At 39.4% G+C, this 23557-nt stretch overlaps 1 protein-coding gene across 1 annotated transcript in view; it reads left to right on the top strand.

The window, feature by feature from the left end:
• The first annotated feature begins 320 nt into the window (after nt 1–320).
• Nucleotides 321–23557, top strand: part of LOC129338715 (meiosis-specific kinetochore protein-like) — a 48468-nt gene continuing 25231 nt past the window's right edge. Inside the window, exons 1-10 of the mRNA XM_054993147.1 lie at nt 321–495; nt 2110–2191; nt 2506–2584; nt 3184–3244; nt 4296–4425; nt 5529–5653; nt 6096–6132; nt 15578–15639; nt 16259–16353; nt 19548–19709. Of these exons, the coding sequence (XP_054849122.1) occupies nt 321–495; nt 2110–2191; nt 2506–2584; nt 3184–3244; nt 4296–4425; nt 5529–5653; nt 6096–6132; nt 15578–15639; nt 16259–16353; nt 19548–19709 (1008 nt within the window). The remainder of the gene's footprint in view (nt 496–2109; nt 2192–2505; nt 2585–3183; nt 3245–4295; nt 4426–5528; nt 5654–6095; nt 6133–15577; nt 15640–16258; nt 16354–19547; nt 19710–23557) is intronic.

Raw genomic sequence — 23557 nt, forward strand, 5'->3', positions numbered from 1 at the left:
TAAACCAGAAGAGGGTAAGTGGGACAAATAACCCCTAGCTGGAGCTCCCTACCCTGAGGGTAGACTCCTGTGTATAAGTCTGGATTTGGCCTCCCTCAGTAAGAAAGCTTTAAGAGTTGGTAGCCTTCCATTGTTTCCACAAGCTTTTGGCAGAGTGGTCTTCGTGTTTTACTTTGTGAAAGCAGTTGGCCTAGGCTTCTGTACCACCAAGGTTTGGGGCTCCCTCCCCACCCCCCACCTTCACTGGATTTATACGGTTCTTACGATGCCCTCTTTTCCCATTTTAGGCAGTGTTGTTCTAGAGAGAAAAAGCAAACAAGATGGACTGGATCAAATTGCGCACCTACTCTGAGAAAAGGAAGGCCCGAAAGAATGTACACTGTGCTTCTCCTGTGCCAGGCATGGTAGTTCCTGCTATTGTGAGCAGCAGGAGGAATGCCCCTGGGCAGTGCTTAGACCTGCTTTCCAAGCATAGAAGGCAGCCTTGTGCCAAAAGTAATAATTTCTGCCCTGTGCAACTCACTTTCCTTCCCACTTCCATTCCTGTGTGACTGTATGAAATGTGTTTTCTCATAAACAATGCTATAGGCTAGCTATGTGTTATATATGAGGTGAGACTCTAATTATAGGTACTGCCCAAATATTATCTTAATCTCAGTTTTTGATAGAGGAGTGGAGGATGGTGGAGTGTCAGTATGCATATGCTTAGATTCGTGCAAAATCTTTTTAACTAGAGTTTTAATTAGAGGCATAAATCAAAACTGACCAGGTCTGCCATTTATTGAGGAATTTCATAATGGCCTATTTGAATCATAATGAGTTGGAAGATTGAACTATTTCATTTTTGATGGGTCTTTAACTATTTCTTTCAAAATTAGTTTGGCTTTTTTGTTCAATCTATAGCCAACTGAGTTATAAAGATTCTTCTAAAAGCAAGATGTGTTGGGGTTACAGGTTCATCTCAGTTATATGTGGTTCTTATGTCAGTGGATCACTGCTGGCATATTTACTTATTAGTAATCAAGACCTGGTGCTTTATCCAGAGATTTCTTTAGGGGAGTCTGGCAATATTCACTTTAAAAAATTACTTTGCAGGGTCAGAAACAACCTTTTTTTAAAAAAATGGGGGTAGGGGTGGATCTGACTAAAAGAAGGCTTGTTTTCTGGGTCACTAAAATAAATTGCCCCTCTTGAAATGTAAAGAGCAGATGGCAAAGCTTACACAAACATAAGTCCTGTTATTTTTAAGGCAATTCAGGGCACAGGCATCCCTTTTTAAAGTAGAGGAATTGCCATTGCATAGCATGCTGTTCTAAAATGATTTTCCCATGTGAATGCTGAGTGGAAAAGTAAAGGATCTCTTTTACCTCAAAAATGGCCATGTGAGTCAGTCATCACAGTACCTATACTAAGAACACCCCCAAGGTTTTTAATTATAGATTGTTCACAGTGCATAAAATTGAATTTCCAGAAGGGGGAGTTTGTACCCTTTGGAAAGACGTAAAACAAGTTGGCTTCACATTTGTAATAAACTGATGTGGAAATAACAAAAGGTGAAAGAGTTGTTCTTACAGATCTCTGTAAAGAGAAAGATTAACAGTTGTCATAATCCCACAGGTCTGTTAGAATGATCTTTCAAACTGTTTTCCTTTGAGAAGGCAAATTCCCTCAATAGTCTTTTTCTTGTTCCCTTGTCATTTGCAGGAGCTGTATTTCCATTAGCCAATTTCCCACCCCATGTAGGGTATTTAGAACTTTATTACCTTGGAGAAAACATCTTTTTTGTGCCAAAGTGTGTGTTTTTGTTGAGGATATTTTGTAGATGCACTCTCTTCCCCACCCCCAAACAGAGTCACTTACAAAGGGATTAATTATGCTTATCTGTGATTGTTTTAATGATCATGCTAGTGAACAGCAATTTGATTATTTTTTGCTGGTATGATTTTTGTAGATATGGTACCAAAATGCATAGGGTAGAATTGCTTGTTCTCTTTTTTTTCAACACAGCAGAAACCAATCTTTGCTAAAATGTATATTCTTAAAAGTGCACAATTTTTTCCACACAATCTTGCTAATCTAGTTTTTGAGCAAGTGTTTGCTTTTCTCCAGGCCATATTGGAAATGTCAGTGCAAAAACGTTACCAGCAATTCGAGAAACCTCTACGGTGGACTACTTTTCAGCTGAGCAAAGGTATAATATTACACTCACATGAAATACCATGTAGATTGATCTTGAGGAGGATCTCAGCATGATGGTGTCAATTCATACAGTGTATATTTGCAAGCACTATGGACAGCCCTTCTCCTTTTTTGGTATGACTTGCTCTTTTGGTAGCATCTCCATAGTAGCCATAATGTAACCTCCAGTTTGTGAGGGTGTTGGATATCTGGATTATGTTCCAAATTAAGGCTATTTGCCAGGAAGAGGTTCCAAATAGTGGAGAGGGCTTGAACTGTTCCATGACAAATGTAGCCCCATAATTTTGTTATTTACTTTTCATATAGTGTTGAACCAAATTATAATGAAAACAGTGGCAAGGAGGTGAATGAAAATATCATTGAAATGGGCAGTAATACATTACAGGTATGAATGTTGTTAAATCTCTTAATCCTTAGTAAGTCTGAGCAGTATGTGGAAGGCAGGCAAAAAAAAAAGGAATTACCGCCTACATCCTGTCAAAATACATGTAAGAAACTTTGTATGCAACTAATGGTACAACGGTGTGCTCACTAATATTTAGTGATTATAAGATTACTTTGGGAAGCCATGTAAACTGGGAATGCAGGAAATACCATGGGGAGGGGGATCAGAACAACATTTCAACAAGTTAATGTTGAGGGAAAAGATAATTTTTTCCTTCTGACAAATGATTCAGTAATTCAGCCAATTGTTCAGCTTTGTATTCAGTACTACTCTGTATCTCAATAATTCTGATTTTAAAGTGGGCGTCTTTTCTCCCGCTGTTAAATAAGTGGTTATCAAGACAGCTTGCAATAGTTACCAGTATAACTGGTGGTAAGAATATATTGGTTTCTTAGTCAAAATTAAAACAGTATTGCTTCAATTATTGACCGTGTAAAACTGTGTGTTAAAGGGATATATGTCCAGGTGATTGTTTATGTGAATTTTGTGTGGTAAAAATTTCACGCTCTACCATTTAAATCTTCCACTGTTGACTTTAGGATTCTCTGCATTTAAACTCTGGAAGCAGAGAGAGCTTGGAAAATAGTGAGGCTAGTTCAGGTTAGTATGCTCAGCTGTGGTGTGATCAAGATCTTTACTTCTAAGTATGTATTTAGATTTTACTCGCATGATTAATATTCATGTAAAGTATTGCTAAATATTATTTTGGTTTCCTATGTCAACTCTATTGCCTATACTGTAGTGTTTCTAATGCAGGCTAATTTACATCGTTAGTTTTATTAATTAATGGCATAAAGAGGGGAAGAAATTCTGGAATAAATCTAGAAGTACTAATGAAGTATTTTCAGAATATTTGTAATGCTGGTAACGTAATGTTCGTTTTGTTAGTGCTCCCAAGTAGATTTGGATCTGCTGAACATTTAAATTAGTGTTGATGAAAAATTCAGTAGACCAGGATTTATCTGTTAATGTCTTGAGGGTGTGAATGGACCAGTAAGAGAGATTATAAATTAACAATTTGATCCTCTATTTTGTGCACTTGCTACTCACAGTTCTAGGTTCTCTTTTTCATGACTGTATAATGCTGCCAGGATTGGGGCATTGGCTACTTCCAGAAATAATAGAGAATGGTAAAGAGATTTCTTGACATAGGGAAATAGCAGGGATTAGGTAATTGACTGTTTGGTTTAGTGAAGTCTACTGTCCTATTCTTCTGGTTGTTTTGTAGATTACAATAGCTGAATCAATTTTCTTAAAAGTTAAATATTCTTAATGAACTACTGTAGCTACATGAGTATATATTATTCATACAGAATGTGTTTTACTTGACATAAAGAACAAAGATTCAGGTTTTTATCATGGAACCTGAATAATGTGGTTTCTGCATGGTAACTATGAGAATACAATATGTACTTTATTAACTGTACTTTTTGCACTTACTAGCTTTGTCACACACACTTTCTATTTGCATTCTGTTTTGTAAAACCTATACAGATATAGTCTGAATTGAAGATACATAGCTTTTGACAAAAAGAAAATCCAACCGTAAAATTTTGTATCCTTGTGTAGGAGTGGCTTACATGTTTGCGTAGAATGACTGTTTTCAAATGTTAATGATTCAAACATTTCTACACGTTCTGTTTAATTACAGGGATGACTCTACCAACAGGTGTTTCAGACTTTCTTCTGGAGTGCTTGGATTCTAGTATAGATACTAATATAGAATCTAGTGATGGAATAAATAGTTACTCATCACCTGAAACATTCAGGGATGAAAACGATACTATTTATACTTCATACATTGAAGATATGGGTGAGAAAAGATACTTATAAGAGCATATCTGTATTTCTCTTTCAGTGAATCCCGCATGTATGTTGTATATTTTGTGCACGATATGCATTAGTACAAGTAAAGCCAGTTTGGTGTAGTGGTTAAGAGCGCGGGACTCTAATCTGGAGAGTCGGGTTTGATTTCTCACTCCTCCACTTGAAGCCAGCTGGGTGACCTTGGGCTAGTCACAGTTCTCTGGAGCTCTCTCAGCCCCACCCACCTCACCGGGTGTTTTGTTGTGGGGATAATAGTAACATACTTTGTAAACCGCTCTGAGTGGGCATTAAGTTGTCCTGAAGGGCGGTTTATAAATCGGGTGTTTGTGTTGTTATTATTTTAACTGTATTCTTATTTGCTGAGTGAGGCACCTGGAAATAGTCATGTGGGAAAAAAATTGTCCTTCTAGAACATTACTGAGTGTTTCTTATTTATACAAAAATATTGTTCCTTTAATCAAACTGATTATTTTACTACATCCCTTATTTTTAATTTTTGGTCTGGCAGTTCTTGACCTCTCTAGTCCTGGGACTAAAGTAATCTATTCTGTTTTGGCAGTTTCACCTTTTCTGTATCTTAGTGCACTTTCACTTCATACCTTAATCATAGACACATTTGTTAACTCCCACTGAAATCAGTTGGATTTGCTCTAGAATAATTAGTTTACAAATGCAATGTTAGTATTGGTTATTGGGTAGTCACAACAAAGAGGAAAGGCTGAAGAGCCTAGAACTTTTCTGACCAGAAAAAAGACAGCAGTGGGTGGATGTGCTAATAGGTTTATACAACTTTGCATCATTTTTTTATGTCGCCTTTCTTGCTGCGACTCAAGGTGGATTACACAATGCAAGACAATTTAAATCTACAGGAAAGGGATATTCAGTAAACAATACAATAGAGGTCTGGATTGCGGAAATTTGAAAAAATGAGCAGAAATATAACCTGAAACAATATAACCTGACCTGAACCACTGGTCTGATCCAGCAGAGCTTTCTAATGTTCTTAACTTAGTGATTTTTAAGCTGTGGAAACAACTAATGTGGTTTGTCATTTTTGTTTAGAAGAAACCTGTACTAGTCTCAAAGGATATCTTGGATGCAAGAACTCTACCCTCCTTGATACCAGCAAAGCCAACAATATAGACAAGATAACACCACTGCTAAATTTTTCAAAGATATTTGGTAACTTATTGCATGTTATAGAAGTGTATACATCTGAAGTTCATTCCTTATCACCTATTCTGTGGATTACCAGACTGTTAGTGTGGCAAATGTGTCTGGGAATAAATCATTTGAGTGGGGATTGGTTGAAGGAAGTATGGGAATGATTAAGCATTTCCAACTTTCCATTTTTCCGTTGCCAGTTGCTGCCCTTTCAAATCAATTGCTGCTGTTTTACAGTTGGAAAGCAGTGTCCTAGTCTCCTAGATCTGTACCTTTTGCCAAATACTTGAAGACAGATTAAGGTTATCATTAAGGAATGCTTACTCTATGTCACCTTTTATTTTTAAGAACAGCATGCATTCCCTTCTGTCAGTCATACCTTCTCTGTAGTTCAAAGCAGCATTAATATGTAACACAAAGCTTTAATGATACTCATATTCTACACTTACTCATTTTTTAGAAAAAACATCGCAAGGTCAAGATGAGCACATTCCAAGGTAATATAGAAACAAAATACTTTGTGTAATGTCATAATTTGTTCAGCATGTACATCAGAATCACCCAAGACCAAAGCCAAGAATATTCCAAGGTCCAGCCGGCTACTGCCTCCAACATGTTCGGCAAAGCAGCTGCCAGTGTGCCGGGCAATTGGTACAACAGGCAGATAGCTAAATTTTCCTCAGCATCCTGCACCAGCATCCCGCACCAGGCTCACACAATCAATGCCAGCAATCTTTGGTGCAGGGAGCAGCCTGATGGAGAAAGGCTCTCGAATGATAACTGCCATTCCAATTCCATGGTCACTGTCCTGGGACTGATGAAAGACTGAGAATCCTGGGGTGGGGAGAGCTCTCTCAGGGTGATAGTTTCGCCTTCCCGTACTCAAGTCTAGGTCACGCACATCAGGTTCACCTTTGCAAAAAAACTGCTGGAGAGTAGTAGTCTTATTATTTATGGACCTGGTGTTGCATAGCAGCAGTGTCAGGAGAGGGCATTTAATCCTAGCCCCGCTACCAGCTTCCCTTGGGATGGGGCAAAGGTTGGAAGGAATCTGAGTATGACCATATCTCTGACTCCTTCTCTTACAAGTCCTAGCCCCACCGCCATACTTCCTTCGCCCCATGAGCACTGGGATCCCCAAAGCCATGCTGACCACCCACTTTGGAGATTATTGTGCCCCTAGTGCAACCATCCTACAATACAGGCCATGCTGTAGCCCAGGCACATGTAAAACAACAACCCTAGCTAGTAGGTAATCATTCAAACTTACACCCTAATCTAATAGACAAGTCTCATCTTCCCTAAATCCCAACCAGAACAAGACCTATTAAGCAAACAGTAAAGGGGCTATACCTACTGCATCCTGCAACCAGATGATACAAATAAGCAACCAACCCAGCCCTAGCAACAATAAACCAATCAAAGGGAAGACAAGACAACAATTAAGGCTGGAGTGTAGAATGCAACAGAAACACAAACAGAACCAGTCTCAGCAACCAGGAGCCAAGAATAGTACAGTAGTCTTGTTTTCAGTCCAGCCTCTGCTGTCAGATGTAGATCCCAGCCAGAGGCTTCTTATGTTAACCAGAGCTGGTGCCACAGTCCAGGCACTGCTTCCATGCACATATTCCACCACTCTAAGAAGCTCTGATGGGAGCAAAAGGATCTGGGGAAGCCAGCGGCAACCAGGTCACTTCAGGACTTTCTGAAAACACCAGTCTCTCCAATGATCTCATCTGGCCAACACACAGGCAGAGGGTGCTGGGCAGTGGCATTAGAGCCTTTTCGATTGTCATAGAGCCTTTTGGATTGTCCACGTTGATACCCTGGGCATCAGTTGCGCTGGTTGAGCTCTGCCAACTCCTCCACACTATGCCTGCTGGCAACAGCAGCCAAGTCGTCCCAAACCCAATAACAGCCTCGGCAGGGGCTCCAGTACCTCAGTGGACGCCTCAGTGCAGTGAATGGGCTCCTCAGCTATCTCAACAGTGCAAGACGCCAGCAACAAGCTTGTCATTTGTCCATGCTCCACAGATGTTCATAGTACACTGCAGGTTTCCCAGCTCCCAGTTTCAGTCAGCATTGATTTAACAATGGCTGCAGCCTGAGCAATTGGGCCCTCAACATTGAGAATAGCCAACAGGCAGCTTTCAAGCAGCTCTTAGGTGCAGGTCCACGAGCTATAGCAAACAGCAGCTGAAGCAGCCCTCCAGCTTCTCTGTTCTCAGCTCTGGCTTCTCAGCTCTGAGTTATGTCCAGTTACAATTTTCTAATGGCTTAGTCCCCAACCTAACCTAGACCTAACCTATGGGTACAATAACAAAAGTAGCCACAAAATACCATCTTCCTCAGTTTTTGAATGTTTATGGTTGGTTTTAGGGGTGTGCAGCCTCCAAAAATCTGGGAAGTCTGGATCCGGATTTCAGGGATCCCAAAAAATCCAGGATTCCTGAAATCCAGGAAAGATGATCTGATCCTGTTAAGGCATATCAGAGAATCTTGGATTTATTTGGCCATTATTGCCTATGGGAAAACTATCTTGGGGCTATATAGGTTGGGGGGCATTTTTCAAGCAAAATTCACCAGAATTTCATGAAACCTACTCCTGACTATCCTCTAATGACTCCTCCCCCCCCCCGAGTTTCAGGAAGATTGGACCCCAGCATCCAATTTTATTGGCCCCTGAAGAAGGTGCCCCCCAGCCACTCCATTGTTTCCTAAGGAGAATATATTTCCAAGCAGGCTCTCAGGCAAGGCTGCCAGTGGCCAAAAGCACAATCTCAAAGGCAACCTAAACCCAGAGAAAGCCCAACAGAACCAAACTCCCCTCAAAAACACGTGCCCCCTGCATAAGTCACTCTCCACTGATTCCTGTGGGGAAAACATTTCCAAGAAGAGTCTCGGGGAGAAACATACAGGAGAAAGGCAGCCAGTGGCCAAGAACACACTGTCAAATGCAAGTGGAAACCCAAACTGAAGCAAGAGAATGGATGGAATCCCACCAGAACCAAAGTAAATGAAGGGTACTAACACCATTTTTCCAGATTTGCCTGGATTTATCTGGGGATCTGGATCTAGATTTCCGAATCAGATCTGGGATACTCTGATTTGATTTGGAAAAGTCAGATGAAGGACTTCCGGTTGGGGGTAATGGCGAGACCGACGTGATTCGGAGCTCCGGATCATCCAAGCTGCTGTTTTTTGGCTGGTGGGGCACATGGATCGCCCACAGCCTCCTGATTTCAGCTAGAAATCAGGCTGGAATGCTTGAAGCCCTAAGAGTGAAGGGTCTCGGCGGGTGGGAGGCTCTGAATAAAGGGCTTTCCTCCCAAGCCTTGAGATCCTCCTCGGAGAAGGGCGGCTAAAATCTCTGCAGCAACTTTTGGAGTCATTAAATTGGCATAGGCTCGCTGTTCCCCCAGCCTCGGGAACAGAATTGGACAGAATTGGACGTTTGAAGCAGTGAGTACAACCCAAGAAGTTTGTGTTAAGATTACTATCTCCCCCAATGGACTGTTTTACTGAACAAAGACCAAGTTTTTAAAAGAATGAAAGACTGAGATACCAAGCTGAAAAAGCATACTAAAGAACTGAGCAGTTTAATTTGAGGTTTGAGAACGAGAAAAAGCCAAAAAGAGCTAAGAAAGAATATTGTTTTGCATACCTGTGGTTGGGGAGATAGCGACGCGGAGGGCGGATCGTGGGAATTGGAAGGCATGCTGTGAGACAGGAAGTGGAGGATAATAGACGGAGAGGAGGTAGAGATAGAGAGGCGAGGGAGAGGTCAGGAAGAACAGGAAGAACCGGAAGGAAAACAATGTTGGAAGAGGAAGTGAAGCACCCACCATTGAAAGTAAGGGAAAGGAAGCGGAAGTAAAGGGCACACCATTGAAAGTAAGAGAAGAATACTGTTGTGACATTGTTACCATAGAGAAAGGTCACCCGGCATTTTGCATCACAGAGAAACATCGCCCGACATCTTAAGGGAAAGGGAAGCCTCAACCGCCATTTTAACAGAGGGCAGACATTTAATATATTGATATATAAAAACAGAGACTTGAATTAAAAAGAAGACGGAGCTAAGAAAGAGAGCGGATTCGTGGGGACCCAAGGCAAATCCGATGGCCTCCAAAAAAGAAAAGGATTGGCAAGTTGCCATCGAGAATTTGGACAAGAAAATAACGGTGGGAAATAAAGAGATTCAGGAAATGGTACAACAACTACAGCAAAATTTAATGACGGAAATAAAAGAAGTGATTAAGTCGGAAATAATGGAGGTTACAAAAGATGGAGGCAATAAAAACAGATTTACAGAATACCCAACAAAAGTTGCAAGAAACACAACAGATGGTGCAGAATGGGGAGAAAAAAACGGAGGCCATACAGGCAGAGACTATGGGTATGGGTGATAGAATTGTGATGATGGAATGCAAAGCAATGGACAGACAAATTCGTATGAGGGCAGTCCCAGAAAAAATGGACGGGTCTGCTTTGAAACAAGTGGCTGAAATATTGGCAAAATTTTGGGGACAAACAGAGGAGGAAATGATGACACATTTAGATATCGTGTACAGAGTCAATTCAAAATACGCAGAACAAAAGAACTTACCAAGAGATATCATTGTCCAATTGACCACAAGGGGAATGAAGGAGGAAATTATTAGAAGACACTTTGAAACTCCACTGGAAATAGCTGGGACACGGGTTCGAATTATGAAAGAAGTACCGCGAAAAGTACTCCAGGATCGGAAAAAATATAGAGATTTGATACAAAAATTGAAGGCAGCTGAAATTAGATACAGATGGGAGCTGCCGGAAGGACTGACTTTTGAATTTCAAATATGCAGTGGACGTCCTTCTGATGGAGAATGGAAAAGACTTTCCTAGCTCAACTAGATTATAATTATGGAGTACAAATTAATTTCATGGAAGGTTAACGGACTCAATTCACCCTCTAAACGAAAAGCTGTGTTACATTGGCTATCCAAACAAAGAAGTAATGTGATTTGCTTGCAAGAGACTCATGGTAGAGATCAAGATGTTAAATATTTAATTAATAAGAAGTTAGGAAAGCAATTTGTTTCGGCAACCAAGCAAAAGAAGAGGGGAATTGTTATATATGTTAAGGAAGAATTGCAACCCAAATTAATAGTGTCTGATAAAAATGGAAGATACCTGGCTGTGGAATTTTTATGTAATGCAAAAAAAACCCTTGATGCTTGGATTATATGCACCAAATGGCTCTAAGGAGATATTTTTCAAAGATTTACAAGAACAAATGGAGCAATGGACTTATGATCAGATAATTTTAGCTGGAGACTTTAATGGAGTGGTAGATTTGCAACTGGATAAAAGTTCATCAACAAGTAAAGTAAGGATGGGGAAACTACCAAAGTCTTTTTGGAATTCAGGAACAAGAAAATTTAGAAGATATTTGGAGAAAATATAACCCTACAGCGAAGCAATATCCTTTTTTTTTAACTAGCCATCAATCTTTTTCCAGAATAGATATGATCTGGGCGTCTAAGGATCTGGCAGTATTTACAAAAGAGACTGACATTTTACTGAAAATTGGCTCGGATCATAATCCTGTGATGTAGAGATTCAGAAGGAGAAATAAGAAACGGAGATGGAGAATTAGTGAGGATCTTTTGGGCGACCCAGAATGTGTGGAGGTGCTTAAAAAAGAAACGAATTTTTGTATTCAGTATAATGTGGATAAAGGTGTGTCAACACATAAGGTCTGGGATACATATAAAGCAGTAATTATAGGTGTGTTAATGGATCTAAATGGTAGAGACAAAAAGAAAAAAGAAATGAAGTTAAAAGAGATCCAGGAAAAAATTATCCAAGTTGAACAGCAACTGAAAAAGAGGCCAGGTAAAAAGAAATTGTTGTATGAAATAAAGCTATTGCAAGAACAAATCAGGGTTATGGAAAATAAGGAAGTGGAGTGGGAATTGAAGAAAATGAAGCAAAAATCATTTGAAGGAGCTAATACACCAGGGAGATATTTGGTGTGGCAATTGAAGAAAAAGAGAAAAGAACAATAAGTAAAATAATAGAAGAGGGGAAGGAATTATATGATCAAGGATTGATTGAGAGAGCATTCTGTAAATACTATGCAAGACTATACCAAAAAAAAAAGTGGACTATGATAAGATACGAGACTATTTAGACATGATTGATTTACCTAAGGTGCCGGAGAAGTTGAAAGAGAAGCTTAATGCTGAGATAACAACAATGGAAGTGGGGCAAGAAATACAAGCTACTACAGTGGGTAAAGCTCCGGGACCGGATGGAATTACAGCAAAATTTTATAAAGTGATGGTAGAGGATTTAAAACATCTGATGCAAAAATTGATGAATGAGATATTGGAGGGGGCAGAGATGCCGGATACATGGAATGAGGCTAATATTACATTGATACCGAAGGAGACATTAGACTTAAGCAATGTAAAGAATTATAGACCAATATCTCTAACTAACAATGACTATAAAATATTTGCTAAGATATTAGCGGAAAGACTTAAAGCATGGTTAGTGGAGTTTATAGAAGATCAAGCTGGCTTTTTACCAGAAAGGCAAATAAAAAATAATTTACGAGTATTGCTGAATGCTATTGAGTATTATGACGAAAATCCAGGGAAGCAGGTTGGCTTTTTCTTTGTGGATGCGGAGAAAGCGTTTGACAATTTGAACTGGGATTTTATGTGTGCAACAATGGAGAAGATGCAGTTGGGAGAGAAATGTATACAAGCAATAAAGGCAATATATAAAAACCAATCTGCAAACATAATAGTTAATTCGGATGTAACAAAAAAGTTAGAAATCAGAAAAGGAACAAGACAAGGATGTCCGCTCTCCCCACTTCTGTTTGTAATGGTATTGGAGATTCTACTTAGGCAAATAAGGAAGATAATTTAATAAGAGGACTGAGAACAAAAGGATTTGAATATAAAGTGAGAGCTTTTGCTGATGATATAATGGTGATAGTGGAGGATCCAATAGAGTGCATGCCTAAATTGATGAAGAAAATGAAAGATTTTGGAGATTTAGCGGGATTCGTAATAAATAAGGTGAAGTCCAAAATACTGTGCAAAAATATGACTAAACAACAACAAAAGGAGTTGATGGATAAGGTGGAATGTGAAGTAGTGAACAAATTTAAGTACTTGGGAGTGGAAGTGACAGTGAAAAATATTGACTTATATAAGAATAACTATGACAAGTTATGGCAACAAATAGATAAAGATATGATTAGATGGAATAAAATGAACTTGTCATGGTTAGGTCGTATTGCAGTAATTAAGATGAATGTTCTTCCAAGAATGATGTTTCAACTACAGACAATACCTATTGTTAAAGACAATACCTATTGTGAGAAGTGGCAGAGAACGATGTTAAACTTTGTTTGGGCTGGAAAAAAACCCAGAGTTAAAATGAAAGTACTCTATGATGCGAAAGAAAGAGGAGGATTACAATTAGCAAATTTTAAATTATACCATGAAGCGATATGTCTGGACTGGCTAAAGGAATGGATGATATTGAAGAATTTGAAGTTGTTAGCACTGGAAGGATATAATAAACTATTTGGATGACATGCATATCTATGGTATGACAAAGTAAAAGCAGACTCTATGTTTTTACATCATTATGTAAGAAGAAGCTTGTTTTCTGTATGGATTAAATACAAGAAATATATGGAAGAGACTATACCAATGTGGATTATCCCTGTGGAAGTAGTAAATCCAAGAACAGAATATGCAGGGGAAGATTGGTTGACATATAAAGAAATTCTTGAGATACAACAGAATAATTATACGCTTAAAGGCAATGATGAATTGCCATTCCAATATGGATGGTTTCAATATATGCAGATAAAAGATTTGTATGAGAAAGACAAAAGGAAAAATGGTTTTAGACTACAAAATTCTGAGATTGAGAATTGTTTGTTTCAGGGAGGGAAGAAAATGATTTCTAAAATATATAAGATACTATTAAAATGGTTCACGGAGGAGGAGGTTGTTAAAGTTCAGATGGTTAAATGGGCAATAAACTGTAATAGGGAAATTCCAATGGAAGCTTGGGAAAAGGTATGGAAAAATGTAGTTAAAATTTCAGCATGTACCACGGTATGTGAAAATGTTTATAAAATGATGTATAGATGGTATTTAACACTGAAGAAGTTGGCCAATGGTAACAGTCAGATGTCTGATAAATGTTGGAAATGTAAACAACATGAAGGTTCATTCTATCATATGTGGTGGACTTGCGATAAGGCAAAACAGTGCTGAGGGGATATAGTTAAAGTTATGTCGGATATTTTACAAAGGAATCTAAATAAAACCCCAGAATTGTTGTTATTATGCATGAACCTAGAGGACAGAGTTATGGTATTTTATATGATTGCGGCGGCCAGAATGTGTTATGCACAGTTATGGAAGACTCAGGAGATACCATCTATGGAGGATTGGATTTTGAAAGTTCTGAACATGGCAGATATGGACAAGCTAACAAGGAAATTGAAAGAACAAGAAGAACTGGAATATACATCAAGCTGGGAAAAATTTAAGAAATATGTGGAGAAAAAGTGGGACATGAAGGGGAAATTGTGGTCTTTGGATAGTTGTTAAGGGGAGATAGAAACTTACTTAAGGTTAAGAGGGGGTATATTATTATATCTTAATGGTATAGTATAGAGATAGAGAGTTACAGTGTGGTAGTAGTATAAATTTAAGAGTAAATAGAACAATTATATGGGAAAGTATAAGATTGAATAACAAGATTGTATGGGTAATAGTAAGTATATACGATATTTTAGGGATGTAATAGAAGTAATAGATTTATAATACAGATAACAGGGAGTTAAGGAATAGTATATTTTATATATATACATGTACTTATTATATGGTTATATAATTTTTATACTCTTAATGTAGGTAGGTATTATATTATGATATAAGTAAATAGATTAGATATATATGATATATATTATTAGAGATTTTAGGATATGATATATTCTTTAGATTAAGTTGGGGATGGAAAACTGTTGGGAGTCACCAGAAAAAGGATGGGGGAAAGGATGGGGAAAGTGCAATGGGGTGGAAAATGGTAATGATTTGTATGTTTATATTGGTTAACCCATCCAATAAAAATTTTTAAAAAAGGAAAAGTCAGATGTAGCTGAATTGGCAAAAATCTAGCTTTCCCCCCTAAATACCAGCCTTGGAATGCACACACCTAGTTTGTTTTGTACAGCTCTTTTGTTTAGTTTAGCTCCACTAACTCCATGCAGAGAGGTCTCGGCCTTTTGGGAAAGCTATTAAAAAAATAAACATTTTGATTCCTGTAAAGGTGTGAAGATCTATCCTAGAGAGGATGTCTGGGATCTTGCTGTGTTCCTAGAGTGGTATAAAAGTTTCCCTTAACCACATCACAATCACTTATTGTAGAAAGATGGGCTTAATATCATCTGCCACCATCAAAGATTGTACCGTAAAAGGACCATTCATGGAACATCCTTTTGGTTCAAAAGGGAAATAATTGTTGCCTGATCAAAATATAGGAGTATCTGATGTCACACTGGAAATCTTGTAAATAATCAAAAGTATGTAGAGTCTTGCATTGAGCTAGTATCATGCTCTTAATTTTGTCTTTCCACAATGATTCCCAAAGCAGTTTTCAGCAGATCATGGGTAAGAACTGGGTGCTCCATGGATACAGCTACTTCTTAGGTTTGGGTGTTTGAGTCTTTATCTGTTGATCATGGGAGATGAATTAAGTGCTGACACATGAAAATTGTTGCTTTGTGGCAGCTATGCAGATTTCCTTTCACACATGACAAGCTCACACAAATGGATCCTGGGTTACAATGAGGAAATACTATACTGAGACCATCTTGAATGTAAAAGAAATATTTTTTTATTTTTTTCCCCTCAGTGACACACTGTCCAAAAGCAAACAGTGTTGTGAATCAACAAATGTGTCAACTACAGTAGCAGGTAAAATCATATTGTGTAAAGTAAATAGCGTACTGTGTGTACATTAGTGGATCTACTAATATATCTGTTTCTGCAGTATGATATTAAAATATGTTACCTGTTGTTAGTAAGGACCTCAAAACCTAGCTTTTAAAATAACACTTTATTTATATGATCTACTGTACTTTTTTCTCTTAAAGGAGCCCAAAGCAGGACTTTTTGCCTGGTGTGCTTGATGACAATCGGAATTGAAATTCCTTTAACTAAAACCACCACCATGCATATTGTTTTACTATCATCACTGTAACTGAATGCACATTCAGTGGTGTTAACTCTGGTGCATCATGCTCAGTCTGTGTAATATTTCGTTTTTAGTTCTTGGGCACATGAATAATGTCTGGGCACATACATAATTGCTTTCAGGGTTTTTTTCTTGGCTGACTTATCTGAATGATTGGTACCCACTCATCCCACAACTGCCATTTAGAATTGCAGTACTCCCACGCAAAAAGACTTTCCCCCCTATTAAAGAGTGGCACATATACACACTTAGAAATACATGATATCATAGACCAAGCTATTGAGGTTGGCCAGTGTTTGGAGTTGTTCAGCTTGCTTAAACTTATTTTGTTGTTTGAAGGGAAACAAGTGTATAAAATCCTGTCATCAAAGGAAAAAACACCAAAATCAAAACTTCCTGAAATCTCTGCACTACTGCCAAAACAAAGAACACAGGTGATGGCTTACTTTCTTAAAGGTTTTATCCTATTCCTCCTCCAGGAGTCTCAGAGAAGCCCACAGGAACATTGTTTATCCTCACAAGAATCCTCTGAGATAGGCGATGTTGTATAAGGGCTCTCCCCCTCAGGAAAACATATCCTGGGAAGACTCTTTTTCAGGAAGAGAGGACAGTAAAGATCTCAAAATGCCACTGAGAGGAGATGAGCAGCTTTTTTTCAGTGGGAATGCAGTGGAACGGAGTTCTGGCACCTCTCATGTCCGGTGGCCCCGTCCCCTGATCTCCAGACAGAGATCAGTTCCCCTGGAGAAAATGGCCGTTTTGTAAGGGGGCCGTGTGTTTCTCCTTCATTTCCCTCTTGAGAGTTCCACACCTCTTTTCTCAGAAAAAAGGGGGTGTTTGCCTCTATCTCCTGTGCTTTGGGAAATGTAACATCTACCCATCAGCTCATATTTGGGAAGCCAAGGTAATATCAGGGTAAATCTTAAGTTAGACTACTTAGAACAGAGGTCCCCGACCTTTTTGAGCCTGTGGGCATTTTTGGAGTTCTGACACACTGTGGTGGGCACAGCAGCAAAATGGCTGCTGCAGGAGACAGAACCAGCCACAAAATGGCTGCTACAGCTTACCTTCAGTCACAATGAATATTTTGCTGTAGAAGCAGTTTCTGCAAAAGCAGTGTTTTAAAAAAATCTGCTCAGCCAATCAAATCTCCTGTAGCCAATCAGAAGCCCTGCTGGGCAAAAGCCCCACTTGGCCCCACCCACTTTCTAAACACATTTAGCAGGCACAAGGAAAGGTATTGGTGGGCACAGTTGTGCCCATGGGTACCATGTTGAGGACCCCTAAGTTAGAATGCTTTATTTTTCTTTGTTTAGTTAGCCTTTTGCCATGATATTACCTTCCTTTCATTTCTATGTTCTGCAACAGAGTTTGTTTAGTAAGGATCTTTTAAGAAGAAGGTTGTGTACCTAACAGTTCGCTCATGCTTGGTACTTTTCATGTGCTTAGAGGCTCACTAGTGCTAAACTGCTGGTGAAATGGAAGCCTGAAAATCAGTTTGGTGGTGGCAGGTCTGAAGGAAATAAAGTCAAGAGAAGTGGAAGTGTGGGGTCTTGCCCTCTCATAGGCAAGTGCGCATCTTCTGTGGGGCGATAACAGGCTAGATAACAGATAAAGTGTTCCATAGTCAGCCAGTGACTTTCATGACAGTGTTGGAATTTGAACTTGAATCTCTTCGGTTTTCTTCATCTAACTCTCTAACCACTACGGCATATTCACTTGCTCTCATATGCTGCCTTATGCAAAAAAGATAGCAGTGCCAAGGTGTGATAGGTGTGCTGATCCATGTTACTAGTGTCTGCTGTTTTTCATAAAGAGTGGAGACATCTTGTTTCCATGCTTGGCAGGCTTGCATCTTCTCTCATTAAGTGATTGGTAGTATAATTCTTTATCTACATAATATCTTGCTACCTTATATTTAGGGAAAACACTCAATTTGAAATAATTTTAATCAGGGCAGGTACTCACGATGTTCTCCTATCTCAGTCCAATATCAGATGTCCAGGAGGTGCCAGTACTCCATAATGTCATGTGCCCATTGAAAAAACGCCCTGGTTTTAATACTCATAAGCTGTACTGGCACATGTGTGAAACCATTCCTGTTATGGATAAATCTGGACAGCAACAGGTGGAATAACAGTTCTCAGAATGATAGAGATGATGCTTCAGCTACAGAATGAATGCAGAATCATTTCTGAAGCAGTAAAGTGGCATTAAAGACTGAGTTTATTTAACCAGGACTATAATATATACTTGCCTTAATTTAGGGTAGGATCACAAAAGGAAGAACTACATGTTATTTCTCTAAACTTGTATATGTCAGTCAGCAGTAATGAGGCTTTTACAGAGGATCATCAGCAGGTAGGAGGGGTTGCTTAAACTTTCCTGCTTACTGATTCTGTTGCTCAAAGCTCTTCTCTTTAGACCCTTTCCCCACCTGACATACTTCCCTGCATGAAGCTGTCTGAGAGAAAAATGTCTAGTTGGAACAATTGCTGTGGAGAAAGGGTTGAGCACACCAGCCACTGATTCTCCTGTTAATGTTTTATAGCTTTGGGAGGTAAACATGGTGAAGCTTAAAATAAATAAATAAAACAGCGGCACTGTAAAAATATTTTTTGCTGTAGCTACTGTTAGTAGCACAGTTAGCTGAATAATCTGTGTGGTTTCAGCATGTGTGTGTGTGTAGTTGAATTTATAGAAATGATTTTTAAGTGCTAGTTGTATAATAATTACATTTTCCCATGCTTTTCTTAACCATGGTTACTATATGCCATCTAAATAAAATAGTTTTGCAGTGGTTCTAGAAAATTCTCGGACTTGACAATATTCCCATAAGTATTAGGGTATTCTCCATGAGTGCCTCTCTTTATATCCTCAAAGTTCATATTTGTCAAGAAGATATGGTTAGCAAAACCTCTTCTTAGTCAGTGGCTGTTCAAAATATGCTACTATAATCAGGTACAAAAGAAAGACTCATAAATTATTAAAAGTGTGGGTTGACTCTTAGCCATTTTTGTTGTATACTGATTTGAGTGATTCTTATTTAGATCACTTTTAGTCATGAGTGGTCAGTATCTTGTGCCAAGATCATTTGTGAAAAATACCACATATGATCACAAAACAGATACTAACCCATCACTACTCCAACATCAGTCTTAAAAGGAAAATATTATGATGTAAGATACGTCAAACGTCTGAGAGAATGGCAACCCATCAAATGTCTGACCAGATACAAAGCAAAGGTATTTTGGCTGAGTATTCTAGGATTATCTCACATAATTCTGTAAAGTAAGTAATTGTGAATTTTTTTGTTTTCCTCTGTTTCATGCATTCTGAGATATGTCAAGTAACGGACTTTGTGGTGCACCATGAAGCCTCTAGTTCAAATCTTTATTTTGCATTGAACGCCCTCCATGGCCTTAGGCAAACCTCTCAGCCCCCCTTTACTTGGCTGCTTCAGTAAGATTATAATAATTGTGTCCTGCTGTATGTCAGAATTATTGTTACAAAGATTGCTGAGAATGTTTATAAAGCATTTTGGAGCTAAAGAAGTGTTGCCTAAATGTTCTATGTTTCTTACTAAAGTTGGTTTTGCAACAATATTTATCTCTTGGTCTTACTATAGCTTGATGAGCAACAATCCAGAAACATGAAGCACAGAAAGAAGGTACATTTCAGAAGTTTTCCAGAAAGCACAGCGGCATCCTTCTATTCTGTTGCGCTTTCTTCTCCATCTCATGGAATTATAGCTGGAGAGTTAGTCTCAAAAGAGCCAAGTGCTGATATGGTAAGTTGGTATAATACGGTAATCCATTAACATTTAACGGGGCAGGGAGTGCAGGGATTGGAATGAGCTGAGGGTGAGAAAGTTGTTGGTAGGATTAGACCAGAAGTGTCTACACCAAAAAGTAAGGATCAGTGGAGTACTCCAGCTCTATTTTTGCAGAAGCTTGTTGAGCAGAATCCCACATCTATAATGAGAATTGTCCTTCCTTGTTTCTTCGATGTCCCTGGATATTAGGGGAGAGCAAAAAATATTTCTCTTGATGTGTGCGTGTTATGTGACGTCAAGTCGTCTCCGACGTACGGCGACCCTATGAATGAAAGACCTCCAAAACGTTCTATCTTTAACAGACTTGCGCAGATCCTGCAAACTGGAAGACGCGGCTTCTTTTATTGCGTCAAGCCATCTCGTTTTAGGTCTTCCTCTTTTCCTGGTGCCTTCCACTTTTCCTAGCATTATTGACTTTTCCAGAGAATCTTGTCTTCTCATAATGTGACCAAAGTAAGATAGCTTTAGTCTTGTCATTTTAGCTTCTAAGGAGAATTCACGCTTGATTTGATCTAGTACCCACTTATTTTTCTTTTTGGCTGTCCATGGTATGCGCAAAACTTTCCTCCAGCACCGCATTTCAAATGAATCAGTTTTCTTCCTGTCAGCTTTCTTTACCATCCAACTTTCACATCCATATATGGAAATGGGAAATACTATAGTTTGGATTATCTTGATCTTGGTTCCCAGAGAGACATCTTTATCTTTAAGATTCTTACCTAGCTCCTTCACAGCTGCTCTTCCAAGTCTCAATCTTCTTCTGATTTCTTCATTGCAGTCCCCCTGTTGGTTGATGATTGAGCCGAGGAATAGAAAATCTTGAACAACTTCAAGATTTCCTCATTGTCAACTTTAAAATTGTGTAATTCCTCGGTAGTCATTATTTTGTCTTCTTGATGTTCAGTTGTAATCCTGCTTTTGCGCTTTCTCCTTTAACCTTCATCAGTAGTCATTTTAAGTCTTCACTATTTTCTGCTAGTAATGTGGTGTTATCTGCTTTGCTGTAATCTAAACACAGGCTGATTTTCTTCTGAAATTCCCTGGTATGTTCCATTAGCCATCATAAATTTGCAATGTGATCTCTGGTGCCTCTTCCTTTTCTGAATCCAGCTTGAAGATCTGGCATTTCTCGTTCCATATATGGTAAGAGTCTTTGCTGTATAATTTTGAGCATCACTTTGCTTGCATGGGAAATTAATGTGATCGTCCAATAGTTGCTGCGCTCCTTGGCATCCCCTTTTTTGGGGATTGGAATGTAGACTTGAGTGTTTCCAGTCTGTGGGCCATCGTTTTGTTTTCCATATTTGTTGACATATTCTTGTTAAGATTCTGATAGACTCCATTTCTGTGGCTTGAAATAGCTCTATTGGTATTCCATCTACTCCAGGTGCTTTGTTTCTCTCAATTGCTTTGAGTGCAGCTTTTACTTTACTTTCTAGGATTTCTGGTTCTTCATCAAAAGATTCTTCGTCAAAAGTATGTCATCCTGGGGGGCATGGCGTCGATGTCGGGAGAGATGGATGTCTAGAGAGCGGGCTCCGTCTCAACCCTACCATAAAGCCCATTAAAAATACCCTCAATCACATTCTAATTGATCTAATATGAAGGGTAAGCACGAAAAAAATAATAAGAAACAACAACAAAGGTCAGTAAAGAACTTACAAAGCTATTTTGCAGCGTCGCAGCAAGAGGCGGATATAGAGGCAGAGGTGGTAGCGGGAATAAAAATGGCGGCCGCGGGAAACACTAATACACCTACCTCGGATTTAATGCTTAAAACGCTGCTGAAAGAGCTAGAATTAAGCATTTTAGATCGAATGTCAGATCTGGTGAAGCCATTAACTGACCAAATTTCAGAGCTCAAAATAGCTATGGACAATGCAGTTTAAAAAAACGGACAATGTGGTAGAGCTCAATGCAGCAATGCAAGACGACATTCGAGTGTTGCAAACAGAAAATGATCGTGTACAAACTAGAATTTTGAACCTGGAACTTCAAGTGCGCAGTCATAATTTGAAATTTAGAGGAATGGATGAGACTAAGAGCCGAAACAGATGTGACAAATTTCACGTGTTCTCCACGCGATTGCTCTAACACGTGTCTCCGGCAGGTTTTGCTGTTCACGTGCTGCCCGTGTGTTTCGGCGTAATCGGCGCCCCATCCTGCACGTGTTTGCGGTCGAACATCCACGGGTTCTCGGCGGTGCTTCTGTGATGTGCTTCCCTTGGCGCGTGCTCACATACCACAGCCGAAAAATAAGCCTTCAGTGGCTGTTCCTGAACTGGCCAGCAGGTGGCGTCCTGCGTTGTCCGCTACTATAAGTTTTGTGCCGAGACCAACAATGCACTCTGCGCGCACGGAGACCAGACACTTGCCAGGGATTGCTGGATGCAAATTTATGCTTGCAGCGGTACCCTTTCAAACACCGCGGACACCGCTGATGGCATGTGCGGTTGTGCCCTTTCCGAAAGCGCGGAGGACATGTGCTGTGCCCGCCGAATGGGCTTGAGGGCCGGCTCCCTTGGTGCATGTTTGTGGCAGAGAGGAGACCAAACTCTTTTTTCGAGCGTTAGGTTTGGAATACATTGACTTCAGAAAAAAGTCCTCCCCATGGATTGAGTTTCTCTGAAACTCAATCCACAAGACATACTTGTCAGTTTTGATGTTGTATCCCTGTTTACCAAGGTTCCAGTAAAAGACACTATTGCACTTAACAATCAGATTTTCCCAGAGGATGTAACAGCCTTATTCCATCATTGTCTGACAACCAGTTACTTCCAATGGGATAACGAATTCTATGAACAGATGGATGGGGTGGCCATGGGGAGCCCTCTCAGCCAAGTTATAGCAAACTTCTACATGGAACATTTTGAAAAAACAGCTCTAGAATCAGCTCTAGAATCAGCACCCCACAAACCTAGTGTATGGTTTCGGTTTGTGGATGATACATTTATCATTTGGAGCCATGGGGAGGAAGAATTGATGGGGGTTTTGAATCATCTCAACAACATCCACCTTAACATACAATTCACAGTGGAGAAAGAAATCGAGGGAAAACTCCCATTCCTGGATACCTTGGTCATCCGCAAAGCAAACTTTCAGTTAGGTCACAAGGTCTACAGGAAACCAACTCACACTGATCAGTACTTACACAAAAAATCCAATCACCACCCCCGACAGAAAAGAGGCATAATGAAAACATTAGTGGATCGTGCAAGACGGATATGTGAGCCACGCTTTCTCAATGAGGAAATTAATCATCTAAACCATGCACTTCAGGCAAATGGCTACTCCAGAAATGAAATCCGAAGAGCAATCAAACCCAGGATGAATCAAACAACCAAGGAAAAACAGTCTCCTACAGGAAAAGTGTTTTTGCCATATATCAAAGGAATTACTGATCAGATGGGAAAGCTTATGAAAAAGCATAACCTTCAAGCAGTATTCAGACCCACCCGAAAAATACAACAGATGCTACGATCAGCAAAAGACAGTAGAGACCCCCTCACCTCTGCAGGAGTATACCGTATACCCTGCAGCTGTGGACAAGTGTACATCGGGACCACAAAGCATAGCATCCAGACAAGAATAAAAGAACATGAAAGACACTGCAGACTTGGACAACCTGAAAAATCAGCAGTGGCTGAACATAGCCTAACACAAACAGGGCACAGTATCTTAATCTTATTCCAGGACACCAAAATACTGAACAACACTTCCAACTACTTTGTCAGACTGCACAGGGAAGCCATTGAAATTCACAAGCATAAGCAAAACTTCAACAGGAAAGACGAAACCTTCAG

The sequence above is a fragment of the Eublepharis macularius genome, chromosome 12 (genome assembly GCF_028583425.1).
Source record: "Eublepharis macularius isolate TG4126 chromosome 12, MPM_Emac_v1.0, whole genome shotgun sequence".
In the NCBI taxonomy this organism is placed as follows: domain Eukaryota; kingdom Metazoa; phylum Chordata; class Lepidosauria; order Squamata; family Eublepharidae; genus Eublepharis; species Eublepharis macularius.